At 44.0% G+C, this 26,141-nt stretch overlaps 1 protein-coding gene and 1 long non-coding RNA gene across 4 annotated transcripts in view; one reads left to right on the top strand and one right to left on the bottom strand.

Annotated features, from left to right (window-relative positions):
- Nucleotides 1-25,184, top strand: part of WDR91 (WD repeat domain 91) — a 60,528-nt gene extending 35,344 nt beyond the window's left edge. For all 3 annotated transcript variants that reach the window (XM_068277960.1, XM_068277957.1, XM_068277959.1), the window contains exons 10-16: nt 1,829-1,979; nt 3,490-3,584; nt 9,157-9,319; nt 11,982-12,090; nt 14,586-14,698; nt 14,791-14,988; nt 20,979-25,184. In XM_068277960.1, the coding sequence (XP_068134061.1) occupies nt 1,829-1,979; nt 3,490-3,584; nt 9,157-9,319; nt 11,982-12,090; nt 14,586-14,698; nt 14,791-14,988; nt 20,979-21,143 (994 nt within the window). In that variant the 3' untranslated portion in view covers nt 21,144-25,184. The remainder of the gene's footprint in view (nt 1-1,828; nt 1,980-3,489; nt 3,585-9,156; nt 9,320-11,981; nt 12,091-14,585; nt 14,699-14,790; nt 14,989-20,978) is intronic.
- LOC137564287 (uncharacterized) overlaps nt 11,842-26,141 on the bottom strand; it is a 78,513-nt gene continuing 64,213 nt past the window's right edge. The window contains exon 3 of the long non-coding RNA XR_011030568.1: nt 11,842-12,147. This is a non-coding gene — a long non-coding RNA (uncharacterized lncRNA). The remainder of the gene's footprint in view (nt 12,148-26,141) is intronic.

Raw genomic sequence — 26,141 nt, 5'->3', positions numbered from 1 at the left:
CACCAGCACCACGTGGAGAGCGACTCACCCTTTACGGTGGACCACAAATCACAATGGTCAGGAAGCGCATCTGGGGTATTTTAAGGCTCCCCTCACCTACAAGCGTTATTCCTCCCTTCCGTTGCAGTCACCAATATACACAGGATTCCAATAGGTTCAGCTTTAAAAGTTTCCTAGGATAAAATACATATCACTCATAGCGCAACATTGCATAAAAACAACAAGCCTTTATTACAAGTATGCACTCACAGGTTCCAGGAGTTTGGTAGCGCTTAGAGTTTATCCCGCGGGCTCTCCCCCGCTCGGCCTCCCGGTATGGCCGAAGGTGTCCTCAATCCCTTTGTATGCGGGTCCACTCCTTCCTCCCTCCTATCCCCTTTGCATCGAGTACGCCGTTCGCAGCTCCGCCCTATCGATTTCGTCACACTACACGTGACTCATCAGGGGTACGGAGCTACGCCGACGTTGACGTCCTATAACCTAACCTGTGGCTCAGACCCAATCAGAGAGCCCCAGGTTAGGTTATAGGACGTCAACGCCGGCGTAGCTCCGTACCCCTGATGAGTCACGTGTAGTGTGACGAAATCGATAGGGCGGAGCTGCGAACGGCGTACTCGATGCAAAGGGGATAGGAGGGAGGAAGGAGTGGACCCGCACACGCAGGGATTGAGGACACCTTCGGCCATACCGGGAGGCCGAGCGGGGGAGAGCCCGCGGGATAAACTCTAAGCGCTACCAAACTCCTGGAACCTGTGAGTGCATACTTGTAATAAAGGCTTGTTGTTTTTATGCAATGTTGTGCTATGAGTGATATGTATTTTATCCGAGGAAACTTTTAAAGCTGAACCTATTGGAATCCTGTGTATATTGGTGACTGCAACGGAAGGGAGGAATAACGCTTGTAGGTGAGGGGAGCCTTAAAATACCCCAGATGCGCTTCCTGACCATTGTGATTTGTGGTCCACCGTAAAGGGTGAGTCGCTCTCCACGTGGTGCTGGTGGTGGGAGTGACATGAATATTTGCAGCGCTGGTCAAGTACTTGAAAGTGTTTATGACTATATAATTCTAATAAATAATAATTAACATGGGTGCCTATGGGGTGCCCAAACTTCCACGGCACCTGATATTTTTAATTACACAGGCAAGTATATTCAACCAACAGCTATTTCTATTTTTCTGTGATTCCAACAGCATTGTTGGTGGTCTCCTGCTGCTAAAGCAAAGTCCGTCTTGTTGTGTGTTGGAATATGCTTTGTAATGCACCTGCAGGGAATTCAGATGTAATTTGGCGTGTTGTTGCCCTTCTGTTGCTGCTACTGTGCGTGCTACTCGCCTTTTACCTCTCTTGTTAACCAGCCTATTTCGACCAGAATAGTCCTTATGGCTTGAAGTTTTTTTTTCTGAACTGCCCCTCTCTAAACACCCGAGATACTGTTGGGCGAGAAAATCCTAAAAGAGTCGTTACAGAGATCCTAGCACCAGCTCTTCTTGCACCAATGATCATCCCTCATTCAAAGTGGCTTAAATCTTTCATCTTTTGCCGTTAATGTCCTTGATAACTACATCGTCCTAAGCTGAGCAGGACTCATATAAGCAACTTTGTGTTGCTACGTCACTCTACGTCACTGTTGGATTGGTTTACTTTCAAATAAGGGGTGTCCCTCATTTTTTTGGCCACTTCATGTACATCAGCATACGTGGTTCCATCTGAGGCTTTATCATGGATTCTGATGTCTGGACAGAAATGTGGCCTTTGTTGCTGTGCATTCTTAGGGTATAGCGGGACTCTCCAGTCCATTCCACTTATTAGGACTTTTCTTGTTTCAGGGTGGACTGCTCAGGGAGGCGGGTAGCCAGTTTGGACGTTGATGGGGTGATCAAAGTGTGGTCCATCGATGGCATCATGCAGACCAAAGCCTCAGCCATCTCCAAATCCGCTCTGCTGTCTCTAGAGTGGGCGACAAAGCGAGACAGACTGGTGAGTGCAGATTCTTTTCCTTGCAGGATTCTTAAAATGAACTTGATTAGACATAAAGAGGCTGGGCTGATATTACTGATTCGCACATGCAGCTAATTCAGTCAGACTTGAGATATCCGATCTGTATGCTTGTTCAAATTGTATGGCTAAAGGTCCGTACACATGCCGGACTGGAGGCAACGACGGGTCCATCGTCACCTCCCGCTGGGTGGGCGTTCCAGCGACAGTCCGGCGCGTGTACAGTCTGTCTGCAGACTGATACGGCTGTTTCTGAGCGATCCGCCCGGCCTCCAGTCTGGCGTGTGCCTTTAGAGGCAGCGGATTAGCAAAACAGCCAAGCAATTTGCATTGTCTAAAAGGAAATAAATATGTCAGCCTCCTTACGTCTCTCACCTCGGGTGCCCTTAAAAGGAAACCTGAACTAAGGGAAATATGGAGGCTGCCATATTTATTTCCTTTTAAACATTACAGTTGTCTGGCTGCCCTGCTGATCCTCCATGCATCAGTAGTGTATGAATCACACACCTGAAACAAGCATGTGGGGTAATCCAGTAAGACTTCAGTCAGAGCACCTGATCTGCATGCTTATTCAGGAAGTCCGAGGCAGAGATTTTTTTTTAGCAGAAGCGTTTTATTTGTCCCGGCAGATTTACAGTTGCTCCTTTTGTATTTTGCCTGAGGAAGCGGGCAATGGACCCGTGAAACGCATTGCAGTAAGAAATGAGCTTTTTTTGTTAAACTGATTTGACAGTGTTGAGTCTTCTGTGGGGAGGTAAGTCCACCACTACTCCCCCTTTTAAAGGGACTCTTAAGAAAAACGTCCCCTGGGGGGTACTTACCTCAGGAGGGGTGTCGGTGTCCCGGTAATCTCCTGCTGCAGTACCACGAGGTGAGGCGTATAAATATTTACCTTTTGTGATCCTGTGCAGACGCACTAGCTGCTCGGTTAAGGCGGAAATAGCTGAACCCGATCCATCCACTCTGCTGCACAGATGCGAGTTCTTTTGCTCCTGCGCAGTAGAGTGGATACGATCAGGTTCGGCTATTTCTGCCTAGTCCGAACGAAGAACCGCTACTGTGCCTGCGCTGGATCCCGGATAGGTAGATAAATCAAGCCTTTGTCAGGCTTGTGAGGGGAGGATTTGAGGGAGCCAGCGATAGATTCCCTGCAGCTACAGGGATGGGGGAGGCCTCAGTAGGGTCCAGAGGCTTGCCCCTCCAGAGGAAGTACCCCCCAGGGGAGGTATTTTTTTTTATAAAGAGTCTCTTTAAAAATAGGGCAGCCTCCATATCCCTCTCACTTCAGGTTTCCTTTGAACGTGTATGGAGAGGAATATAGAGGCTGCAAGTAAAACTTTTTGTTAATTAGGACCTCCTTTTTTTGTTTTTGCAGTTAGTGCCAATGTTGCCAGGATGACCTCACTTCCTGTAATCAATGTAAACATGTCAGGCTGGAGATGGAATTTGAATATTTTTGTTATTTTCCTTTCTCTGGCTTTCTGTGATGCAGCTGTTGCTGGGCAGTGAGGTGGGCACCGTTCGTTTATATGACACAGAAGCAAAGAAGAACTTGTGTGAGATCAGCATAGTTGACGACATGCCAAGGTCAGTACCACGTGTGCCATAGTCTGTATTAATAATGTACCATCATTGTGTCTGTAAATGTTATTGTCACAAGGCAGAATGCCGGGATATATTTGCTTAAAGAACGAAATAATCACCCCTCAACACTGATTGGGAGGACATATTAGAGGATTTTGTGAAAACCCCTGTCTCAGCTAGAGATAGATTAATACAGGTTAAGTTCCTTCACAGAACCTACCTTACTCCTGTAAGAATGCATAATATTTGTGACTTTAACAGTGCAACCTGCCAGAGATGTTCTGCCGAGGACAGCACATTCCTACATATGTTCTGGAGTTGTATTAACCACTTTATGACAACCTTACTTATAAAAACATCCTGCTAGAGACTCTTAATGGCTCTAGGACGTTTTTATAAGTCACAGTGCTGCTGCCGCTGTGCGTGTGCACGTGCGCGCTCCCGCGGGTGCACGTGCATCCCCATGCACGTGAAAATTGTGGGGGAAAAAAAAATACACCTTTTTTTCGAAATGATATATTGTCACCATACTTTGTACTACGGACATAATTAAAATCTTGTGATAACCAGGACATTTGTCAGATACAATGTGTGGGTTTTATGTACAGTAGCAGTGTTTATATTAAAACCATAGGCTATGAAATTGGAGGAATAGTGTATTTTTTCATTTTTTCCTTGTATTTCCCTTTAAAATGCATAGAAAATAAAGTAATTACTGAAAACAAATATCAACCCCAAAAAGCCCAATTTGTGGTGAAAAAAATAAGATGTATATAATTTCATTGTGATTAGCAGTGATTAAAGGGATACTGTAGGGGGGTCGGGGGAAAATGAGCTGAACTTACCCGGGGCTTCTAATGGTCCCCCGCAGACATCCTGTGCCCGCGCAGCCGCTCACCGATGCTCCGGCCCCGCCTCCGGTTCACTTCTGGAATTTCTGACTTTAAAGTCAGAAAACCACAGCGCCTGCGTTGCCGTGTCCTCGATCCCGCTGATGTCATCAAGAGCGCACAGCGCAGGTCCAGTATGGTCTGTCTGCGCAGTACACTCCTGGTGACATCAGCGGGAGCGCGGACACGGCAACGCAGGCGCAGTGGTTTTCTGACTTTAAAGTCAGAAATTCCAGAAGTGAACCGGAGGCGGGGCCGGATAATTGGGGAGTGGCTGCGCCAACACAGGATGTCTGCGGGGGACCATTAGAAGCCCCGGGTAAGTTTAGCTCATTTTCCCCCGACCCCCCCCCCTCCTTACAGTATCCCTTTAAGCTATTGGCAAATGAAAGGGATGAGCACTGAAAGGTGAAAATCACTCTTGTCCGTTAAGGTAAAAACCGCCTTGGGGTGAAGTGGTTAAAATTTAAGTATTTTGGACGGATATTTTTGTTATTATAGACTAAATCTTGGAATCACACTTCGAATGCACACCTAAAGTAGCGCTTTTAGGTCCATTTGAAGAACAGATGTGTAGTAAGCATGCACAATATTTAATCCGCCTGCTATGTTTGTTTCTATGTTATGGACGCAAGGAAATCCTAAGAGTCTGGAAAGGGGATGCTATTTCATCCATTAAGCACTGGAAGCGCACTATAAATCTTGCCCTCCCTTTTACCAAATGACGTATAAGAACCGTAATTGTCCACAACTCTTTCATAAAATATGGGCACCATGGTATAACAATGTTATGACGGCTGGCTCTAATTTTGAACCGTGATTCTTTTTCCCCTTATAATACTATACTAGCAAGGAGTTTTGAATCAGGATGATACCATTTATTGGCTAACTTAGAGATGAGTAAACGGTGAGCTTTCGGCTTATAAAAAGCCTTCGTCGGACTGGTTCCTGACCAAAACTGAAAAACACAGCTTATATACACTGACATACAGAGGAGAAACATTCTTTAACAAACATAAATGTAATTAGATGCCTTAACTGTTACTCAGGAGGCTTTCCCAGGCATCCTGGCTAAATTGATCAGATCAACAGTTCCTTCAACATGACATGAAGCAGATTCTGGTGATGGGGAGACATCGTAAATCCCAAGTTCAAATTGTAACAGGGCTGCACCATTAATTCTAAGCTAAAGAAAATTGTGGCATTTGAAACCAGCACATGAAATCAAATGAAATGAATAGTGCCAATAAACACCATCTTACACAGCATATTACACAAAGAATGAATGAAAAGATAGAAAAATTAAAAGAATTGTGGCATTTAAAACCCATCGTACCAGCACAAGACGTTAGAGTCCTTGTTTAAACCATCTTCTACATAGCCAGGATGCCTGGGAAAGCTTCCTGAGTAACAGTTAAGGCATCTAATTACATTTATGTTGGCTAAAGAATGTTTCTCCTCTGTATGTCAGTGTATATAAGCTGTGTTTTTCAGTTTTGGTCAGGAACCAGTCTGACGAAGGCTTTTTATAAGCCGAAAGCTCACTGTTTACTCATCTCTAAGTTAGCCAATAAATGGTATCATCCTGATTCAAAACTCCTTGCTTTTACTGATGGCTAACAGGGTACAACACTCTACTGCTTCTACTATACTATACTAGAATATGGTAACAAAACCTATCTGTCGTGGCTGGAGGTGAGCTCAGAGTCTCTCTTTTCTCTTCCTTTTTCTCTATCTGTCTTCTTCTCTCCTTCTTCTTTTGCTTATCTTTCTTTCCTATTCCTTTTCTCTGGTCCTCTCCTAGTGGCACGGTCCACCTACTGTATAAGTATACTTGTTGGTATTATTCATTATCTTAAGGTATTTGGTCCAAGTTTATGATGTTGGTTACATACTCTGCATACTTATGGTGATATTATATATGTTCACTGTGTATAATAAGCTAGGATGTTACTGATACTATATCCCATCCAGTAGGGTAATATTAATTTTAATACTCCAACATCACCTATATAACTCCTGCCTCCAGGAGCACTGTGCTGTTTTCCTGTAATGGTTTCTTTTTTGTGTTCAAAATAAAAATTGATTCGTAAAAGAAAAAAAAAAAGCACCCCTTGTTTTTGTATATACATAAATGGAATGAGAGAGCACTTTCACGGGGGACATGGTCAATGTGTGAGTTACCCAAATATCTCATAGCGTCATCCTTTATTTTATGTTTTTTTTCAATAAAGTTCTGTTGAATTAAAAAAAAATAGGATTTGCAGTGCATTAATATGCAAGGGATGTGGAGAGCTATTGTCATACGATTGTCATACCTCTCCAGAAAATATTATCCGAAGTGTTTCTGAATACTAAAAGTATTCAAAGTGACCCTTACGTGAAGGGTACCTGAGACAAGAAAGGTTTTTTCTTTATGCATACCTGAGGCTTCCTTCAGCCCCCTTCTGGCCGATCGGCTCCTCATCGTCTTCCTACACCACCTGGATTTTCCGCTAGCTGGGCCAGTAATTCGGTCATTCAGTGCAGGCGCAGTCCGGCTGCCCGTGCTCCTCCATGGCTGGAAGCTTTCTTCGCCTGCAGGCACAAAACTCTCTCGGCAATGGGAGCTTGATGGGCCATGCATGCACAGTACACCCCGACTTGCAAAATTACCGGGCCGCCTAAGGAGGATCCAGGTGGTGTGGGAAGATGAGGAAGGATAATTCAGCCTAAAGGGGACTGGAGGAAGCACCAGGTATGCATAATTTTTTTTATTTTTTTTCATTTTTTATCTGGTCTCAGGCTTACTTTAACCACCTGCTTTCCCTATGACGTGAAAATAAAGTCTCTGCATTCTCCTTCCTACAAAATCTTAGATAACACTGTTTATCTATCTCTGACCTGATAATAGCACTACAGAGTTGTAAATTGACAGCAACCCCGTTTCCTCCTCCCAGGGAATTCAATGGCAGAGTTAATTAGTAAACAAGTGTGAAATACACATTGCAGGAGCAGACAGTAGAAGATTGTATATATTACTTAATTGTTACATCTAATACATTATCAAAACAAATGAACTGTTTAAACAGGAGGAATAGACAAAGTGTGGGTTTAATGAACAATAGAACTGTTTTCATTAAAACTAAAATGTATGAAAGTGGATAAATTGTGTATTCTTATTTTTTTTTCTTCTTCTTATTTTCCTTTTAAAATACATAGAAAATAAGGTACCGTAATTACTAATAACAAATATCAGCCACAAAAAGTCTAATTTTTCCAGAAAAAACCCCCACTATATATAGATCATTTAGTTATGATAAAGTTATTGCCAAAGTAATTAAACCTGAGCTGAACTGTGAAAATTACCAGGGTAGGGAAGTGGTTAGAAAAAAAAAAAAGATGTAGATACTCATCTAAGAACAGGGACGGCTCTGGATCCTATAGAGTCTTCCCGGTCCTCTCACTATCTCCTCACTCCACCTCTGTCCCCCCAGTAAAATTATAGACCTGCACATCCCCCTGGTATTTAAAAAGTTGAGCGGATCCATATTGCGTACTTGCCAGTCCGTAATCAAAAGTGAACCAGAGACCAAGCACCCTCATGTATTTTACAATATATATCGGTGGAAACATTAGAGAAAACACCTACCATGCTCTCTGTTTCATTCTTCATTGCTCAGCCTGGTTGTTATCAGCCCTGATAAAATCCCTGACTGAGCATTCAATCTGGCTTTGCTCAGGAATCATTATAGCTGAGTCTGTCTTCTCTGATGTCTTTTCAAGCCCAAGCCTGACCCCTTGTGGCTCTGCTCAGGAATCATTGTATCTAAGTCATTATAGCAAAGCCAGACTGAATGCTCAGACAGGGATTTTATCAGGGCTGATAAGAAGCAAGCTGAGCAGTGAAGAATGAAACAGAGCAGGGTAGGTGTTTTCTCTAATGTTCCCATTGATATATATGGTAAAATACATGAGGGTGCTTCGTCTCTGGTTCACTTTAAGGACTGAATAATGCATGTCACTGAATAACTCTCAGGTGGGCTCACCATTACATTTCTCCGCTGTAGTCAGCAGGGCTGTGGAGTCAGTACAAAAATCTTCCGACTCCAACTCCAGTTTATGAAACTCCGACTCCAACTCCCACTCCGGGTACCCAAAATGGCTCAGACTCCGACTCCGACTCCTTAGTCTAATACTTCACAGTGCTGTGGATTTTGAACAAAAATCATCCAACTCAGACTTCCGACTCCTCAGTTTATGAAATCAACGACTCCGACTCCAACTCCGGGTGCCCAAAATTACTCCGACTCCTTGACTCCGACTCCAACTCCACAGCCCTGGTAGTCAGTGCTTTGTCTCCCATCATGATCTGGAATCAGGTTTTTTGGGGGCAGGAGGGGGGAAGCCAGTTACATCTGAACCTGGGGCTGCAGCTCTGTAAGTACCAAGTAAAGTGACTTTACTGAAGGAAAGAGATGGGTTAAACCCCTGTTTTTATAGCAGTCTTTGTCCTTTTTATAGAGATTTCACCTTCCTTCCTGTGACTATTGTCATCAGGCCAGAGAGCAGGCTGGACCTTGGATTGTGTTGCATCTGGGTCAGGAGGTATCAGGAGTTGGGAAAGCTAGTATTGTATTGACGTGTGAGAGTGACCTGTTTCTGATCACATTCCCAGGATGATCCGTCTGCTTCCTTCCCCTTAGGATATTGTCTCTGGCGTGCAACCCTAGCGGCACCTCCTTTGTCTGTTCGGCAGCATCCTCACCCAGTCATGTGGAGCCATCAATCCCAGGCTTAGGTGAGAATGGAAGCAACCAAGTGCCGGGGAGGTTATTACTGTGGGACACAAAGACCATGAAACAGCAGGTAAGTTGCCCCAGTGTAGTCACCTGACCACAGCTGGTGGAGGATCTCCTGCATCTGTTTTTTGCTGGAGTGGTCCTTAATTGACGAGGCTGATTGGTTTATGTTGGTATTATGTAAATTCTGAAATTATTAATTTTCTTCCTCTGTTCTGATAATTACAGACATTAAAAAGGGTCAGATGTTCCCAATTTATAAAGGTATTGTTACTAGGGTTGCTGCGGTATACCGGTATGACAGTATACCCCGGTTTGATTGTGCATGGTAATCGTACCATGCACAATCTCATTTTACCGGTATTAGGGGGCGGGGCGAGAGCGGTGCATCGGCGGGGGGAGAACGGCCATACCGACTGGGAGAAGAGTTGGGGTGGACTGGCGCATCGGCAGGCAAAACCTGCTCATCTCTCTTCGGCCACACCCTGCCACAATCTACTTCCTCCCATGCGTCGTCACGTTGTAACAGCGCCCCCTGTGATGATGTAGCCGCATGGGAGGAACAAGATGGATGCCGTGTGTTGCTGACTGAAAGAAAGAAGGTGAGTAGGTTCTGCCTGCTCTCTCTTCCGCCGCTGCACTGGGGGCACCTGTACCTATACTGGGGCAACTATACTAGCCATCTATACTGGGAGGCACCTGTATCTATACTGGGGCAACTGTACTAGCTATCTATACTGGGAGGCACCTGTACCTATACTGGGGCAACTATACTAGCTATCTATACTGGGAGGCACCTGTACCTATACTGGGGCAACGATACTAGCTACCTACACTCACTGGAGGCACCTATACCTATACTGGGGGAACTGTACTAGCTACCTACAGTGGAGGCCCCTATAACTATACATGGGACAACTATACCTATCTATACTGGGGCAACTATATTGGCTACCTATACTGGATGCACCTACCTTGCTAACCTATCCTGGGTCAACTATACTGGCTACCAGTACTGGATGCACCTTCCTGGCTAACCTATACTGGGGCAGCAATAGCTGGCCAGTTTGGGTATTGGCCGGCCAGATCCCAAAGTTTTCGGGTTCTGGCTGTAACATACTTTAAAGGGACTCCGAGCAGTGCAGAAACTATGGAAAGATGCACATCATTTTAAAGCTCTCTTTCTCCTCTTTCCAATGATATATAAACCACCACCCTACGTCTTTTAGTTTTCGCTATTTTCACGATTGAAATTGCCGCGGCTGCAATTTCGATCGCGAAAATAGAGAAAACTAAAAGGTGTAGGGCAACGATGTAGGTGTCGTCAGAAAGAGGAGAAAGAGAGCTTTAAAATGATATCCATCAAGCCATAGTTATATTGTATTACACAGGACGACACTTTCCCCAGTGTCAGCAGCTCCATTCTGCTGAATGCAGCTGCTGACTTTGACAAAAAGTCGCCCTGTGTAATACAATATAACTATGGCTTGATGGATATCATTTTAAAGCTCTCTTTCTCCTCTTTCTGACGACACCTACATCGTTGCCCTACGCCTTTTAGTTTTCTCTATTTTCGCGATCGAAATCGCGGCCGCGGCAATTTCAATCGCGAAAATAGATAAAACTAAAAGGCGTAGGGCGGCGGTTTATATATCATTGGAAAGAGGAGAAAGAGAGCTTTAAAATGATGTGCATCTTTCCATAGTTTCTGCACTGCTCGGAGTCCCTTTAACTTTAAAGTGTACCCGAGTCAAAGCTCGGGCACAAAATCAGATACTTACCTTAAGAGAGGAAAGCCTATTGAGGCTTCCCTCGCTACTCTGTTGTCTCTCATCGCTGAGCATGGCCCCCAAAAGATAAGCGACAAGGCAATAATTTGTGTAATACTGTGATATTTTTTTTTTTTTTACGGTTATCATGCCGTCAATTTTCATACCGTTGCAACCCTAATTGTCACATGACCTCACTAGCCATTGCCTACTTTCGCTCGAGGTAAGTGCGTCAGCTTTTAAGTCTCTTGGAGGCAATGGCTTAAAGAGACACTGTAACAAGAAAAACGTCCCCTGGGGGCTACTCACCTCGGGAGGGGGAAGCCTCAGGATCCTAATGAGGCTTCCCCCATCCTCCTCTGTCCCACGGGGGTGGCGCGACAAATCTGACAGCCTGTTCAATATTTACCTTTCCAGGCTCCAGCGGGGGCGCTGTTTCGGCTCTTCTGACGGAGATAGGCGGAAATAGCCGATCTCCGTCGGGTCCGCTCTACTGCGCAGGCACAGGAGACTTGCGCCTCCGCAGTAGAGCGGCCCGACGGAGATCGGCTATTTCCGCCTATCTCTGTGGGAAGAGCGGATACTGCGCCTGCGCTGGAGCCACGGAGGTAAATATTTTATTCACCGCCGATCCGGGAGGATTTTCGCCACCACCGTGGGACCGAGGAGGACGGTGGAAACCTCAGTAGGATCCGGAGTCTACCCCCACCCGAGCTTAGTACCCCCCAGGGGACGTTTTTTCGTTACAGATTTTCTTTAAGTGGTTACGTGATTGTGTTGCCTGCTGAAGAATTAAAGTATTTCTGAAGTTTAGTCTTTTATTGTACAGCCAAGTAACATAGATGGGGTAAGTAAAGCTGTATTTTGCTTATATCTTGCCAGGTGGTGGATTTTAAATTTGCTCCTTCCATGTTTTGTAAGTTTTTATAGCAGATGTTCCATGCTTCTGTGTCCCACCAGCTCCAGTTCTCCTTGGAACCATCACCGATTGCTGTAAACTGCACATCGTTTAACCACAACGGCAACTTACTGGTGACTGGCGCTGCAGATGGGGTCATCCGGCTATTTGGTATGTTGTAGATCTTTTTCTGAAATCAGCTCCGCCATAGAGGTGGTCGGTGAGAACCTGGAAAAATATTATAAAAGTTTATGTTGCATTGAAATTTATGTGTGTGAAGTGACACTACAGGCTGAGTCACAGATTATGCCCGCCCCTTTCTCATTTGCTAGCCTTCCATTGGCCAGCTGTCACCATACCTAGTCATGTGATACTGATGGCAGAATTAGTGGGCACCAGTCTACAGATAAGGCCCGTATACACTTGCATATTTGGGTTGTCAGAATTATTGTGCTAGTCATCTTTTCAGAGTGTGTACAGATTTCCTCCAACACCCACTTACAGCTTGGTAGCAATCAGGCATTCTGAAGAACCACGCCCAGCTGCTGTGGTTTTATTAATGCCACCCACATGGAGCACTTTTATCTCCCTTGCTCATAGTGGTTGTATTCAGGGCGTAACTACAAAACATTGGGCTGCCCAGCAAAACTTTGAGGCCGCCTTGATGTTCACAACCCTTAAAGGATATCAGAGCCCAACGTTCTATGCTTAAAAAACATGTGCCGGTGGGAGGGTTTCAGTGTTCACTTACCGCTCCCTCTGTGACTCCGTTCTCCCCGTTTCTGCCCCCGTTGTAGCTCCCGACCTGACCGTCCAGTATTGAAATTCTCCCCTGTGAACGCGCCCCTCACTTTCCCCTAGATGCGCCCATTCTTGCAGGCATCCTGTCGTGCGCGCTCCACAGCCCTCAGCAGTTCCTGCTGATGGGACACGCTAGCTGCGTTGCATCACAGGCACACAGTAAGCGCATCTCCACAGCAGGAACTACTGAGGGCTGTGGAGCGCGCATGCCAGGACACTTACAAGGTGTGTCTAGGAAAGAGTAAGGAGCGTTCATGGGAATATTTCCATGCTGGACGGTCGGGTTGGTAGCCACAACGGAGGCAGAAACTGGAAGAACGTAGGCACTCAGATTCTAACAAAGGGAGCGGTAAGTGAACACTGAAACCCACCAGCACAATATGTTTTTTTTAAGCAGAGGAAGTTGGGCTCTGGTATCTTTTAATATGCATGTTTTGCGTTAATACACTGCATGCAGCACATGCACCGTATTACCACCGTAAATCAGGGGTCTGGTGTTATCTGTTTGTACCAAGAATATGTTCCAGTAAATCCACGTTCGAGAGTAAGCCTCATCCTTGTCATATATGGGGTTAGTTGTGGATTCCACCTGATAGATAAACTACCATTAAAGCGACACTGAAGCGAAAAAAAAATGATGATATTATGATTTGTATGTGTAGCACAGCTAAGAAATAAAACATTAAGGGCCCTTTTCCACTAGCGGCGTTTGCGATGCTGAATCGCAAAATCGCAAACCGCTAGTGATTTTGAAATCGCTACGGTTTGCTTTTTAACATAGGAATCGCGGTAGGTAATTTCCACTACCGCGATTCGTTTTTGACTCAAACGCGATCGCACCGCGGAGCGATCTTTGCCGCGATTTTGCTATGCAGTGCATTGCATAGCAAAATCGTGAACGCAATCGCCGGGAAGTTTCCTGCACTTGCGATTCAGCAATCGCTAGCGTTTAGCGCGAACGCTAGCGATTGCTAGTGGAAAAGGGCCCTAAGATCAGATACATCAGTGTAATTGTTTCCAGTACAGGAAGAGTTGAGAAACTCCAGTAGTCGTCTCTATGCAAACAAGCCATTAAGCTCTCCGACTAAGTTAGTGGTGGAGAGGGCTGTTATCTGACTTTTATTATCTCAACTGTTCCTGGACTATTTACTTTTCCTCTGCTAGAGGAGATGTCATTACTTCACAGACTGCTCTGAAAGACTCATTTTGAATGCTGAGTGTTGTGTAATCTGCACATATTATAGAATGATACAATGTTATAAAAGTATGAGAATATTTTCTTTGCTGCTAATCTTCTAGTAATTATTCATAGTACACAACCAATTCACTATATCATATATTTTTTTTCCGCTTCAGTGTCTCTTTAAGGACAACTGTAATGAGAGGGAGGTGGAGGCTGCCATATTTATTTCCTTTTAATCAATACCAGTTGCCTGGCAGTCCCGCTGATCCCGTCTCTAATACTTTTAGCCATAAACACTGAACAAGCATGCAGCATATCAGGTGTTTCTCAGGGTTTTCTTTGTTTTTAACAGCATTTCCTGAACGGCAGTTTAACTGCTAAAATAGTAAGATACCAGCCAGCCTCCCTACTCACTTGCGCTTTATTTTGTCGGTTAGACTTTGCAACTACTGTTCAGGAAATGCTGTTGAAAACAAAGAAACCCCTGAGAATTCCCCATGAAGAGATGGACTGGCCCAAAACCTGTCGGTTCTGTCAGATTTTAACTGCCTACTTTTTTCAATAGCGGTCCTTTAATACAAAAGTGGGTCTCCTGAATAATTTACTACATTCTAAAGTGCCTCTTTAATGGTGTGCACAACAACTGATGGACTTAGACTTTAATTATGTTTTGTTGCCGTAGACATGCAGCAACACCAGTGCGCCATGAGCTGGGAGGCCCACAAGGGGGAAGTGTACTCGGTTGACTTCAGCTATGATGAGAATGCGGTGTACAGCATTGGAGAGGACGGGAAGGTGAGCGGATGGCTGGGATTTGTGCTGAGCAGTAGTGAACTCTGTTCTGTGTTCTTGGTTTGCCATCTGATGCACTCTCTCTCTGTTTTCAGTTCATCCAGTGGAACATCCATAAGAGCGGCCAGAAGGTGTCTGAGTACTCGCTGCCCCCCGATGCCACTGGCCCCTTCATGCTGTCCGGTTACAGTGGCTACAAGCAGGTCCAGTTCCCCCGCGGCAGGCTCTTCGCCTTTGATTCGGAAGGCAATTATATGCTGACCTGCTCTAGCAATGGTGGAGTCATCTACAAGGTATGGGCAGTAAGTGAACAACTAACATCTGCAGCTCTGTTTTGCTTTCCTGAGCATTAATTGTGTATTGTTGTTCGCTACATGATAGTTTTCTGTATCGTTTTCCATTACCTTTCAATAAAAGCTTAAAGTGAACCGGAGGTGAAAGTAAACTGATGAGATAACCAATGATAATTATCCTCCCACTCCTAAAAATCTCTAAGTATCCCACGGTTTTCTTTTATATTTAAACATGTACATAGTACCTTGAATATTTTCTACTGTCTCTAATTAGTGGGAGCCTATTAAGTGTCCCAGAGTTAGCAAAAAGTCAGTAGTTTGTGTATTTTATCTCTCCTTGCCCTCAGAAGTTATATTCTGCTAGGAAAACTTTTTTTATGGCTGTAATTTGCTTATCAGTGATGGTTACTATATTTCCAACAAGCTACTGACCAGACAGAAGCTGTCACTTCCATGCCTAGAAATTAACTCTTCCGGCAGCAAATTAAAACAAGTAAAACATAATATTTATTATTAAATATAACATAAACCTGTTTTTCTCATCATGTCACACGTCGCCTTGAGTACACTTTAAATGTGAAAAAAGAACGTACCGTATATACTCGAATACAAGTTGCCCTCGTATATAAGTCGACTCCAATATTCAACCCTCTTAAGCGGGAATTTTTATTGACTCAAGTATACGTCTATCCAGCAAAGTTAATGGCTGGGATCAGGAGGGGTTGACTTAGATGCATACACTATTTCAGCCCAGTATTAACCCCACCTGTCCCTTAAAGAGGAACTGAACCCAAAAAAAGTCACTAAATTGAGCCTCCTTATCCCTTTGAAATGAATGATTAGACACAAAACACTTGTGAAGGGCAATATAAAAGTAGATATATTTGTGCAATACAACTATGAATAAAAGAGAATGGCAGGCTCCATCTTGCAACTCTCTCCCTCCATTTTGCAGCTCTCACTCCATGGGAGGTGCAGAGTCTGATTCTGTGGGCGGTGTTACAGTTGGAGTTAGACATGCCCATTCACGCCCACAGAATGAGATTTGCAGCCCAGTGTCATGAGGTCATCATCAGTCGCCCTGTTACAGGAAAGTGACAGCTGTGGCTTCTGCTGCTTCCGTGCACTGTACTGGCACATGCCTTGATAAAGTATTATTTTTTCTCTAACTATGCCTCCTGCAGTGTGAGATCATCTGCTTGTCATCCTGTAGCTCTCCCCATTCGTTTTGTGCCAGATCCCATATTATGTCCTGTAGTCATGCAGCTCTCCCCTTTCATATCCTGTCCGGCAGAGGTAGGGGGGTAACACTGCAGAGGGAATCCGCTCTTATGTCAAACACCCCCACCCCCCTTCTCCTTGTAGGTATTACGCAGGGGGAATCCCCTCTTACATCATCCAGCCGCCCTTGTCCTCCCCTGTAGGTAGCTTGACAGAGGGAATCCCCCTCTTATGTCACCACCCGTGATTACTTATGATTCAGGTCGGTGATCATCCCAGCTCTCATACACACTGAGAGGTTTGGCACTTCACAGTGTAAAAAAGACTGAACAGGTTTTTCCCAAAAATCATAAATCTATATGCTTCACTGTTAATGCTTCACTCTTTATAAAACTGACCAAATGTCCACTAAAAAAATATGACAGGCACGCATATGCTTTACTGATATTACTTCACTCTAGTTAATTTCAGGAAAAACTTTTTTTTTTTGCCAAAAAGCAACCCACAATCTCCCCTCTCGCTATCAGTTCACATACACACTAATAGAGGTTTGGCGCTTCACAGTGTAAAAAGGACTGTTATATTTTTTTATTGGATGTTTGTTTAGTTTTATATAGAGTGAAGCATCAACAGTGAAGCATATATATGTATTCATGTTTTTTCTGGGAAAAAACTTGTTCAGTCAAAAAAGCACTTTAGCAGTCACATGGTCACCATCCATATAAATAGTGCTCTTTTTCCGCTAGATATATTACTCTCAATATCACTCGTTTAGTGCAACCGTGATTTCAACTTCATACTAAACTACAATAAATTGGTCTATGCACTTCTCGTTTTAGTAATAAAGAGTGGAAAAGTTTTATTGCACATATAATTCTCAAAATTACTCTCAACCACAGTACATATATTAAAATAATTTTCTGCGCAGAAAAGCAATAAAAACCACATGGGGCCATCAATCTCCGGTTGTTAATTAGGCTATACTTGCTTACAGAGACGGCGATCATCCAGGTTCAAAACGTCTCTGTAGTCAAGCGTCCACCTCCTAGTGTCGCAATCATACACACATCCTATTGCACACACACAGCAGCTGCCTCCCTGCTAGCAGGGATTAGGTCCATTTATTTTATGCAAAAAACTTGTTCAGTCCTTTTTACACTGTGAAGCGCTTCACTGATATTACTTCACTCTTGCTAATTTCAGGAAAAACTTTTTTTTGCCAAAAAGCAACCCTTTTAGATACACATTGGGCTTGATTCATAAAGCCGTGCTAACTGTTTAGCACAGGCGTGCTAAACCGTTAGCACGTGAAGTGTCGCTCGCGGACTTTTGCGCGCGCAAGGTGCCACGATCGCAGACATTTGTGTGCGATAACGTGGACTTTTGCGCGCGCAAAAGTCCGCGATAGCGGAACTTCACATGCTAACTGTTTAGCACGGCTTTGTGAATCAAGCCCAATGTTCTCCTCTCGTTATCAGTTCACATACACACTGAGAGGTTTGGTGCTTCACAGTGTAAGAAGGACTGTTCTATGTTTTTAGTGGACATTTGTTTAGTTTTATATAGAGTGAAGCATTAACAGTGAAGCATATATATGTATTCATGTTTTTTCAGGGAAAAACTTGTTCAGTCCTTTTTACACTGTGAAGCACTATAAGCGCTTTTATGAGCGCTGTTTAGCCAGACTTAGGGCCTGTTCAGACTGCAAAATGCGGTTCGCAACGCATGCGGACCGCAACGCGTACGAACGCACGCCATCTGCGTTCGTACGTGTTGCGTGGCTGATCCCATCACTGAAAAGTGAATGGGACAGCCGCGCGTTTTTGTAAAATCTGCGTGCAGCATGCGTTCCCGGACCGCACAGGTCCGGAACGCATGCAGTGTGAACATCAGACAGTGCACTCTTTGCACTGTCTGATGTCATGCGTGTCGGGCCACCCGCACGCGTTTCCAAAACGCGTCTGGAAACGCGTGTAGTGTGAACGGACCCTTACATTAAAATCGCGATCGCGGTAAAATCGCTCAGTAAGAAGCGCTTATAGTGTGTAAAATATACACACTTACATATAAATGTACTTCTCTCCCAGAGTAAAACGCACTATAAGCTACTTTTTTTCCTATGTTGCTGTCACATACAGTAGGTAGTAAAAATCTGCCCAATCTATCATGTTTTGGACTAGTCCAATTCCTCATGGGGGCTTATCAGTAATTTCTTAATTTACAAAAATACTTACTGAACAGCTGTTGCTCAGTTCAGCTGCCAGAATAGTGTGCAAACAAGTAGGGAAGCCGGCTGACATCTTAGTAAAGGTCATTTTCATTCTTTGTTTCCTAGTAGAATTGCAGCGCAGTTCCTGATCTAAGCCCTTGGAAACAAACCATGACAGGGTAGAAGCGGGTGTAAATTCTGGATTATTCTTCAGGGTGGTCATAGGAGAAAATACTGTCTTTTTATGCCAACTTGTTAGTCTTCCTCCATGAGGACATAAACTTGTCCAAAATTTGTGAAATCTTAGACTTTTACTATCTACTGTAATTGACAGCAAAATAGGAAAAAAAATAATTGATAGTGCATTTTACTCTGGGAGAAATACATATTTTATATGTATGTATTTACAATTTACAATTTTTACATTATAAGCCCAAGTTAGTTCAGCCATGTTTTTTATTTTTGGGTAAGGGTTGTGTAGGTGTATCGATAGCACTGGAATCCCAGGACCAATCAACTGCATAAAACAAGGAACTCTGTTATCAGTATGATGATCTTGTCCCCTCCTGATGATGACTCATAGTCACTGTTCACTACTTAACTGTAGTTTCCTCTACTCCTGTGCCTACAGCTTACTTAACCCCCCCCTCTTCCCCCCCCCCCCCCCAAGAACCCTAACTTGTGTCTGATCTTAATCCATCACTTTACTCTGACCTTCAGCTAACTCCCTGAAGGTGGCCATACACTAGTCGATATGGCCAGCAGATGGGTCCCTCTCCAATCATCCAATATCTGATCAGAGATGGGATCTATGTGGTCACTTGCGTCCACACACTGCACACTGAAAATCTGTGCTTGCCGTGTCGTGTCCCCCTTCCGCCCCCCCTCCCCCCCCCCTTCCCGGTTCTCACCTGTCAGGTGAGCAGTCTCCGACAGATTAGCAGTCTCCGACTGATTGGTCAGAGACTGCTAATGGGGGTTCCATCACTGGAACGTGGGGAATGTGAGGAAAACGGAATGGCTCTATAGGACCCAGAGCCTTCACTCTCCTTAGGTAAGTATCTGTTTTTTTGTTTGTTTTTGTTTTCACTTCAGGCTCCCTTTTAAAATGTATGCTAGACCCTTGCTTGACACATTTTGGCAAGTTACAGGCGAAAATGTAATGAAAATTAATTGAACCTAGGGACCCTGGTCAATTTTATTGGGTCAAACCACGTCTGACTCTCCGACTCTCCTGAGCACAGATTGATGCAACATATTTTGAATGCTGCCAAGATGCATGTAGCGGCTAGCTGGCGGTCCAGGGTTCTCTCAGTCACTAATGTTATGAGCAAAATCGATTCCACCATGTTCTCTGAAAAAAATCAATGCCAGATTGGCTGACAAGACTGATGTCTTCCTGAAAACCTGGATGGACCATAAAGGTTGTCCTCCTCGAGTCTATTGGCCTGACTCAATTAGTCTGTTGTGTTCCCCCTAGCCCAGTGGTGTGGAACTCAAATACAAAGTAGGTCGAAATTGAGCTCTGGGACCAAGTCGCGGGCCAACCTCAACATCTAGTGGCCACCTCCCTCCTTTACAAAGTTCCCTGGTGTCTAATAGCCCCCCTCCATCCTCTGTGCAGTTTCCTGATGTTTAGTGGTCCAGTCTCCCTCATCTGTACAATGTCTAATGTTTAGTGGTCCTCCCTCCCCTATACAGTTTCCTGGTGTTTAGTAGCCCCCTCCTTCCCATATGTAGTTCCCTGTTGTCTAGTGGCCCCCTTCCCTCTCCTATACAGTTCCCTGATATCTAGTGCTTTCCTCCTCCATATGGCTTCCCTGGTGATGTAGGGGTTACTCTCCAATATCTCTGGTGGTCTAGAGTGGGCCAAACATAATGCAAAGTGGGGAAACCACCTGAGGGCCAGATTTGGCCCACGGGCCAGAGTTTGACATGTATGCCCTAGCCAGTGACACGGGACTGTGTTTGTGTTTTTAGTTCTTTCCCTTTCTGATACCACTGATGGAAGCCCTTCTTATGGAAAGGGGTCTATTGGGGATTGGTGGATAGTTTTACCAACTACTCTTCAGTATACCAGCTCTTCTATATGTATACTTTAGCACGGTTCTTTGATGGTATTTATTTTTGTTGATAACTTTGTGTTTTTTACTTATTATTACCTTTGTACTATTTGATATTGCATTTGACAATTTATTATCTCACTGTGTTCTCAATAAAGAGATTTTGAGAATCAGAATCAATTCAACCACTTTTTGCACAGAAATCCAGCCAAAATTGAACACCAGGGAGGTTAATGCATCTATAAGGCGGAATGTTTTGGTGTGACAGGAAGTGAGCAGGCAGTGGAACGATGCTGAGGGGGTATGAAGGCCCTATGGATTGCTGCAACAGTATTTTACGTTATTGTGCAAAAATGTGGTGGTTTTTTTTGTAATACATTTTTATGCATAATTGATTACAGTGCTATCAAATGCACATTTAAAAAAATCACGATTTAACTGGAGAGTTTAATACAAACAGAAAACTAATTTTGACAATTATTTCCCCTTCCCTGCAGCTAAACAGCGATGGCAGCACGCTGGAGAACTGCCTGTCTCTGGGGGGACATCGGGCTCCGGTTGTCACCGTGGACTGGAGTACAGCGGTGGAATGTGGCACCTGCCTTACTGCCTCCATGGATGGAAAGATCAGACTGACCACCTTGCTGGCCCAAAAATCCTAACGGGACAAACTGGACTTTTCTCCTTTTTTTTAATCTATAGCACTTAGCAGATCTGAGCTTCAATAGCAGCTGAAGAGCAGACTTCTCGGACTTGCGGATTCCCTTTTATATGCTGCAGCCGTATTTTTCATAGAAATACAACGTGCTGAAAAGAGTGGAGCACCACTTCAGGTTGCAGCCGTTGCATATTTCAACGCGGTGACTGTAGGCTTCTGGAGTTTGGTGCGGTTGTTTCTGGCACAGGAACTGCAAGCATATTTTATATTCAAAAACTGTAAATTCTACAGTAGATAATGGTTGATGGTTTGAAGTCAGCTTGGATACTTACTGCGCATGTGGTATTTTGGTGTAATAGTAACCTTGATGAAAAAAAGGTTAACCATCCCAACTTTCTCCTGAACTTTTTTCCCTACCGCTGTCCTTTGACCACATCTCTCTAATTTTGTACCTCAGCCACGACACCCCCCCCCCCCCCCCAGTGCTTGTCTACACCTGTGCCCCACCCCCAAGCCAGCTTTGTTCACCCCTTTTTTTTTAGCTTTAGTCCTTAGCCACTCATTACATACTAGTATGCAGCTGGCATTGATACGTAATAAGCACATGGTAATTTTGGTGCAGGTGTAACTAGGATTGCCATCTAAACTTTCCATAAACATTGGGTCCAACCATCACTGAACTTTAGCATCCTCACTCTGTCCTTCAGCTGTGGCCCCTCTGACTGAAGACCTCTACATTAAATCCCCTTACCCCGTTCTACTCCTCAGGCTTGAGCCAAGACACCCCTTTTTCATAATCACAGGTCCTCAGCCATGACTCCATCATTCCTCTGCATCTCTATTTCTCATCTGTGTGACCCACCCATTCTTTTGTGCTATGTGATAGCCTGAAGCTAAGCTTCCTCTCCTGCCTCCATGCTCTAGTCCTCAGCTTAAACTCCCTAGCTCTATAACCCTGTTGGTAGTCCTCAGACCTGGTCCTTCCATTCCTGGTCTCTAGACCTCCTTAGCTATGCCTACTCCAGCTCTCCTCCCCACCTGAGCCTTCCCCTAGGGCTAGTCCTTCCCCAAGACCTTTTCCACAGGTGTGGAAATCAAGCCACAGCTCTAGTCCTTAGGCTTGACACCCTTGCCCCAACTCTAGTTCTCAGCCATGACCCCCTTCCCCACAACTCTAAAACAGTGATGATCCGCTTTCCCACAGCTCTAATCCAGCCATGACTTCCCATTTCACCATTCTAAGCTCTAATTCTCAGCCATGACGACCCAGGTGTAGCTCTCAGCAAAAGATAGGAATTGTAGCAGCCAGCTGGGAGCATCCTGGAATGTCTGTAGGTCTCAGCTATGGTTGCCCTTCCCACCAGCTGAAGTCATTAGCCACAACCTCTCTTAATTGTAGTCCTCAACCAAGACTTCACTAAATCCAGTCCTCAGCTGGTATCCCCCTAACTATAGACCTCAGTCATGACTTCTCACCCCCCACCCTTCCCACAGATCTCTAGTGTTAAGCCTTGTGCTGACTCGCTCCCACTCACCCTTGACTTCCAAACGTAAGTCTTTTCTTGAAACACAACACTTCTCCTTAGCCCTAAATAAAACCATGCCTAATCCAGCCACAAGTTTTGCTGCCGACATTCTATACGCTTGGAAATCTGTGCCGAATAGACATGATTAGCCACCATGAGTGGATGTTTACCAGTATTAATAGACTTGATAACTGTAAAAAGGAAGAACAGTTCTTGCTGCCTACAGCCACCAGTTATCCTGTTGTCCTCCTTTTATACCGCACTCAAGGCGGGAAAAGGAGAATCTGATTGGTTTGGGCCTCAAGATGATCGATCTCTTACATAAATGCTGCCTTCAAGTTAAACAAAACTAATTTATCACATTCAGTATTACCCTCCAAAGGATTTATAGACTGTTACTTCAAACAGTATCTTATTTATGTTCTAAAACACCCTCAACATGTTACTTTTATGTATGGAAGACGTTTCTACATTCATTAACCCCATGTATGTTAATGCTAAAGAAAAGCTTTGGGTAATTCACCTGCAATTTTCAGAGCCCCGCAAATGTAACTATAATTCAAAACTGCTTGCAGTAATCAGGAGATCTATGCTTTATTTTAAAACTGAAAGTCTGACTGATGCTCAGTTTGATGGGGCATTTCCACAGATGGAAACTGTGCAGTGTAATGAAAATGAATCTGCACCTACCGCAGTGTCATTATGATATAACCCGCTAAGCGATGGCAACAGTGAAATCATGATTGTATGTGAAATTTCTGTTTGCATGATATAGCTCATGATTGCTGTTGGACCAAAAAAAGTGATGCTCTTTAAAAAAAAAAAAAAAAAAAAAGTATAATTTTCTACATAAATGATTACTCCGATTTAGCACAAACATCTATACCACATACATCATCACTATACAAGTCCTTTGTAATGGACTGTCATCAAATCTGTTGAATTCAGTCTGTGACTGTTATAGATTTTTTTGTACTCTTACAAAACTTGCTGAAAATCATGGCAACAGCGTGGTGAGCACGCCATCTCTTGCAGGAGGCGCAGATAGTTTGCGCTACTGGTATATAAAGGATACAGGAAGTGACCCAAAATGTACAAGGATACTCATCTCTCTGATTTTACCTTTACTATAACGTCTTGGCCCCTCATTGTGGACCCCCCCCCCCTTTTGTGCACCCACTGTGCCCCCAGTTCATAGCTCTGACTTGGTCCATTCGGAGTAAGGGCTTATGCTCTGTTCTCTTTGATCGCACTCCCAAATGGTTGTGCCTGACAGGCCACCAGCCTTTTGAACATGTGTGGTTTGGAAAAAAAATTGACTTTGTTTACCCAGGAAGCTCCTGGCAGTGCCTACTGTGCAAAGCTGTGCTGGAGCGTGCACAAAGAAGGGCCCATAAAATAGACAGTGCATGTGTCCTTCTGTTCTGACTGGGGTGAAGAATGGGAGAGAATACTTGATGCATGGTGGGGAGGCCAGCCAAAATGAGTGGGGAGAGGTAAGAACACCCTGAGATGGCTTTCTTTTTACATTGTGGGCCACAACAGGTTTGCTTACTCATCTATTGCAGCACATTTTCAGTTGTAATAAAGCCGCCTCATACCTATACTGGTTATCAATCTGGTCACGTGATCAGCTCCCCTGCTTAACATTTAAACGATGTGTGTGTATCTAGCAGGCACGCCATGCATCTGCTCCAGGCTGAGTATAGGGCGGGGCTTTTAGGCTGCTGCGTACTGTCAGACAGAGCACTGATCTCTGAGTGGCGGTTCTTTGGTCTGATTCGTACGAACCACCCACTGCACTTTATAGTCAGGTCCCATCATGCTTTGCAGTGTAACATTATCAAACCTGACATCACTGCACTAAATTCAGCAGCTAGGAATTACTGGTGTTGGTTTGGATCAGGTAACCATTAAGACAGCGAAGGAAACCTTGATATAATTATTATTTTGACCTTTATAGGTTACAAGGAGGACACTTGACAATAGTAAGAGTAGAAGATGTAAATCTCATACTTTGCATGGACTTGGGCTTGAATGAAAAGATTATACATAGATACTTTTCACAGGTCTTTGTAATTACAAACCTAAACATCCTTAGACTTGTAGTACTTCCAGCAGGAATAATCTGCCAGGTTCTCTGTGGATGAATTGGTGTAATCAATGTAAAAATATTGCATTACGTTGGTTATGTATTGAATGCTGTTGATGAAAACTGCTTTGTTTCCTGCTTGTGGTGGTCTTCAACACAGCGGCCAATCGGATTCTTCCATTTTTCTTACGCACATGAAAAAGGAGCCAGATGTTAGTTTGCTCCAGACTCACAAGTGTTTTGTATGATCAGGGTCATTTTTTATAACCGCCTCTTTCCATAATAATAATTTCTATAAGCTTCCAGCGCAGCATAATCTATTGTTTTATTTTCCATGTTCCTCTCTCATTATTGACTGGATTGTATTATTTGTTTCTTTTCTTTACTGACTGGATTGTAATATCTTCCAACATTAAACATGGCTTATTTCTGGACTATAAAAACATTTTTGTATACCGTGTCCATTTATTGAAGTATGGGTGGTAGCCAGAGCAGGATCATCCACCAGGCAGGTTAGGCAGGTGCTTGGGGCCTAGTTTGTGTCAAGGGGGCCACCTGCCACTTTCTTTGACCTCTTTTCACTTCAGCTTACCAAAAGAGCCACAAGGGGACCTGAATCTACTACCTTGCCTAGCGCCCCATTACATCTTAAAGAACAAGCGACACCCATGCTAACCTAGAAATAAAATAACACATATATATAAGTAGATAAATACTAGTTTTACTTACATAACAGATGTATTGTACTGTCCACGTTATGATTCCTGTGAATTTTATAAAGGAAAAGTAGAGAATTCTATTCTAGACAGTTTCCATCTTGTTTACCTTTGAATGAAGCTAATCCTGGCATTTCCTCCCTCACTCTTTTTTTCTCCTCTTGCTAATTGTGTATTCGTTACCAGCCCTCCTCCCAGAGTCGTCAGACACTCTCACTAAAGTCGATACTAGGAAGTGTCTTATATCATTAGAAGGATGGGGAAATAAAGGGAAGAGGAGGAATATATTATAGATAAAAAGACCCCCCATGCAACTGTTTTGCCAGCTGATTGCAATGGCAATTAAAGGGCCAGTGCTCCTAAGGTATGTGATAACTCCAAACCATAACAGCAGAAAAAAAGTTTTGAATGCAGGATTAGCATCTTTATCACTTAATACACTCAGACCAGTTGCTGTTGAAATTTGATTTTTATGGTGACAATCCCGCTTTAATCCATCTCTAGGGGTAGGTAAGCCTCTCTTGACCCTGATGGAAGCTTCAACATCCCCCTCCCCCCGAACATTTTACCTGTGTGCTTATTTGGAATTTCAGCAATGTGTAGACATGTCTTGAATCGGGTGTATTTTTTTTAATGTTGGGGAACTGAAACGTAGGAATGAGCTATTT

Source organism: Hyperolius riggenbachi, chromosome 3 (assembly GCF_040937935.1).
Source record: "Hyperolius riggenbachi isolate aHypRig1 chromosome 3, aHypRig1.pri, whole genome shotgun sequence".
NCBI classification, from domain to species: domain Eukaryota; kingdom Metazoa; phylum Chordata; class Amphibia; order Anura; family Hyperoliidae; genus Hyperolius; species Hyperolius riggenbachi.
Note: the sequence above shows the minus strand (reverse complement) of the source record. Positions and strands in the feature narration are given on the sequence as shown.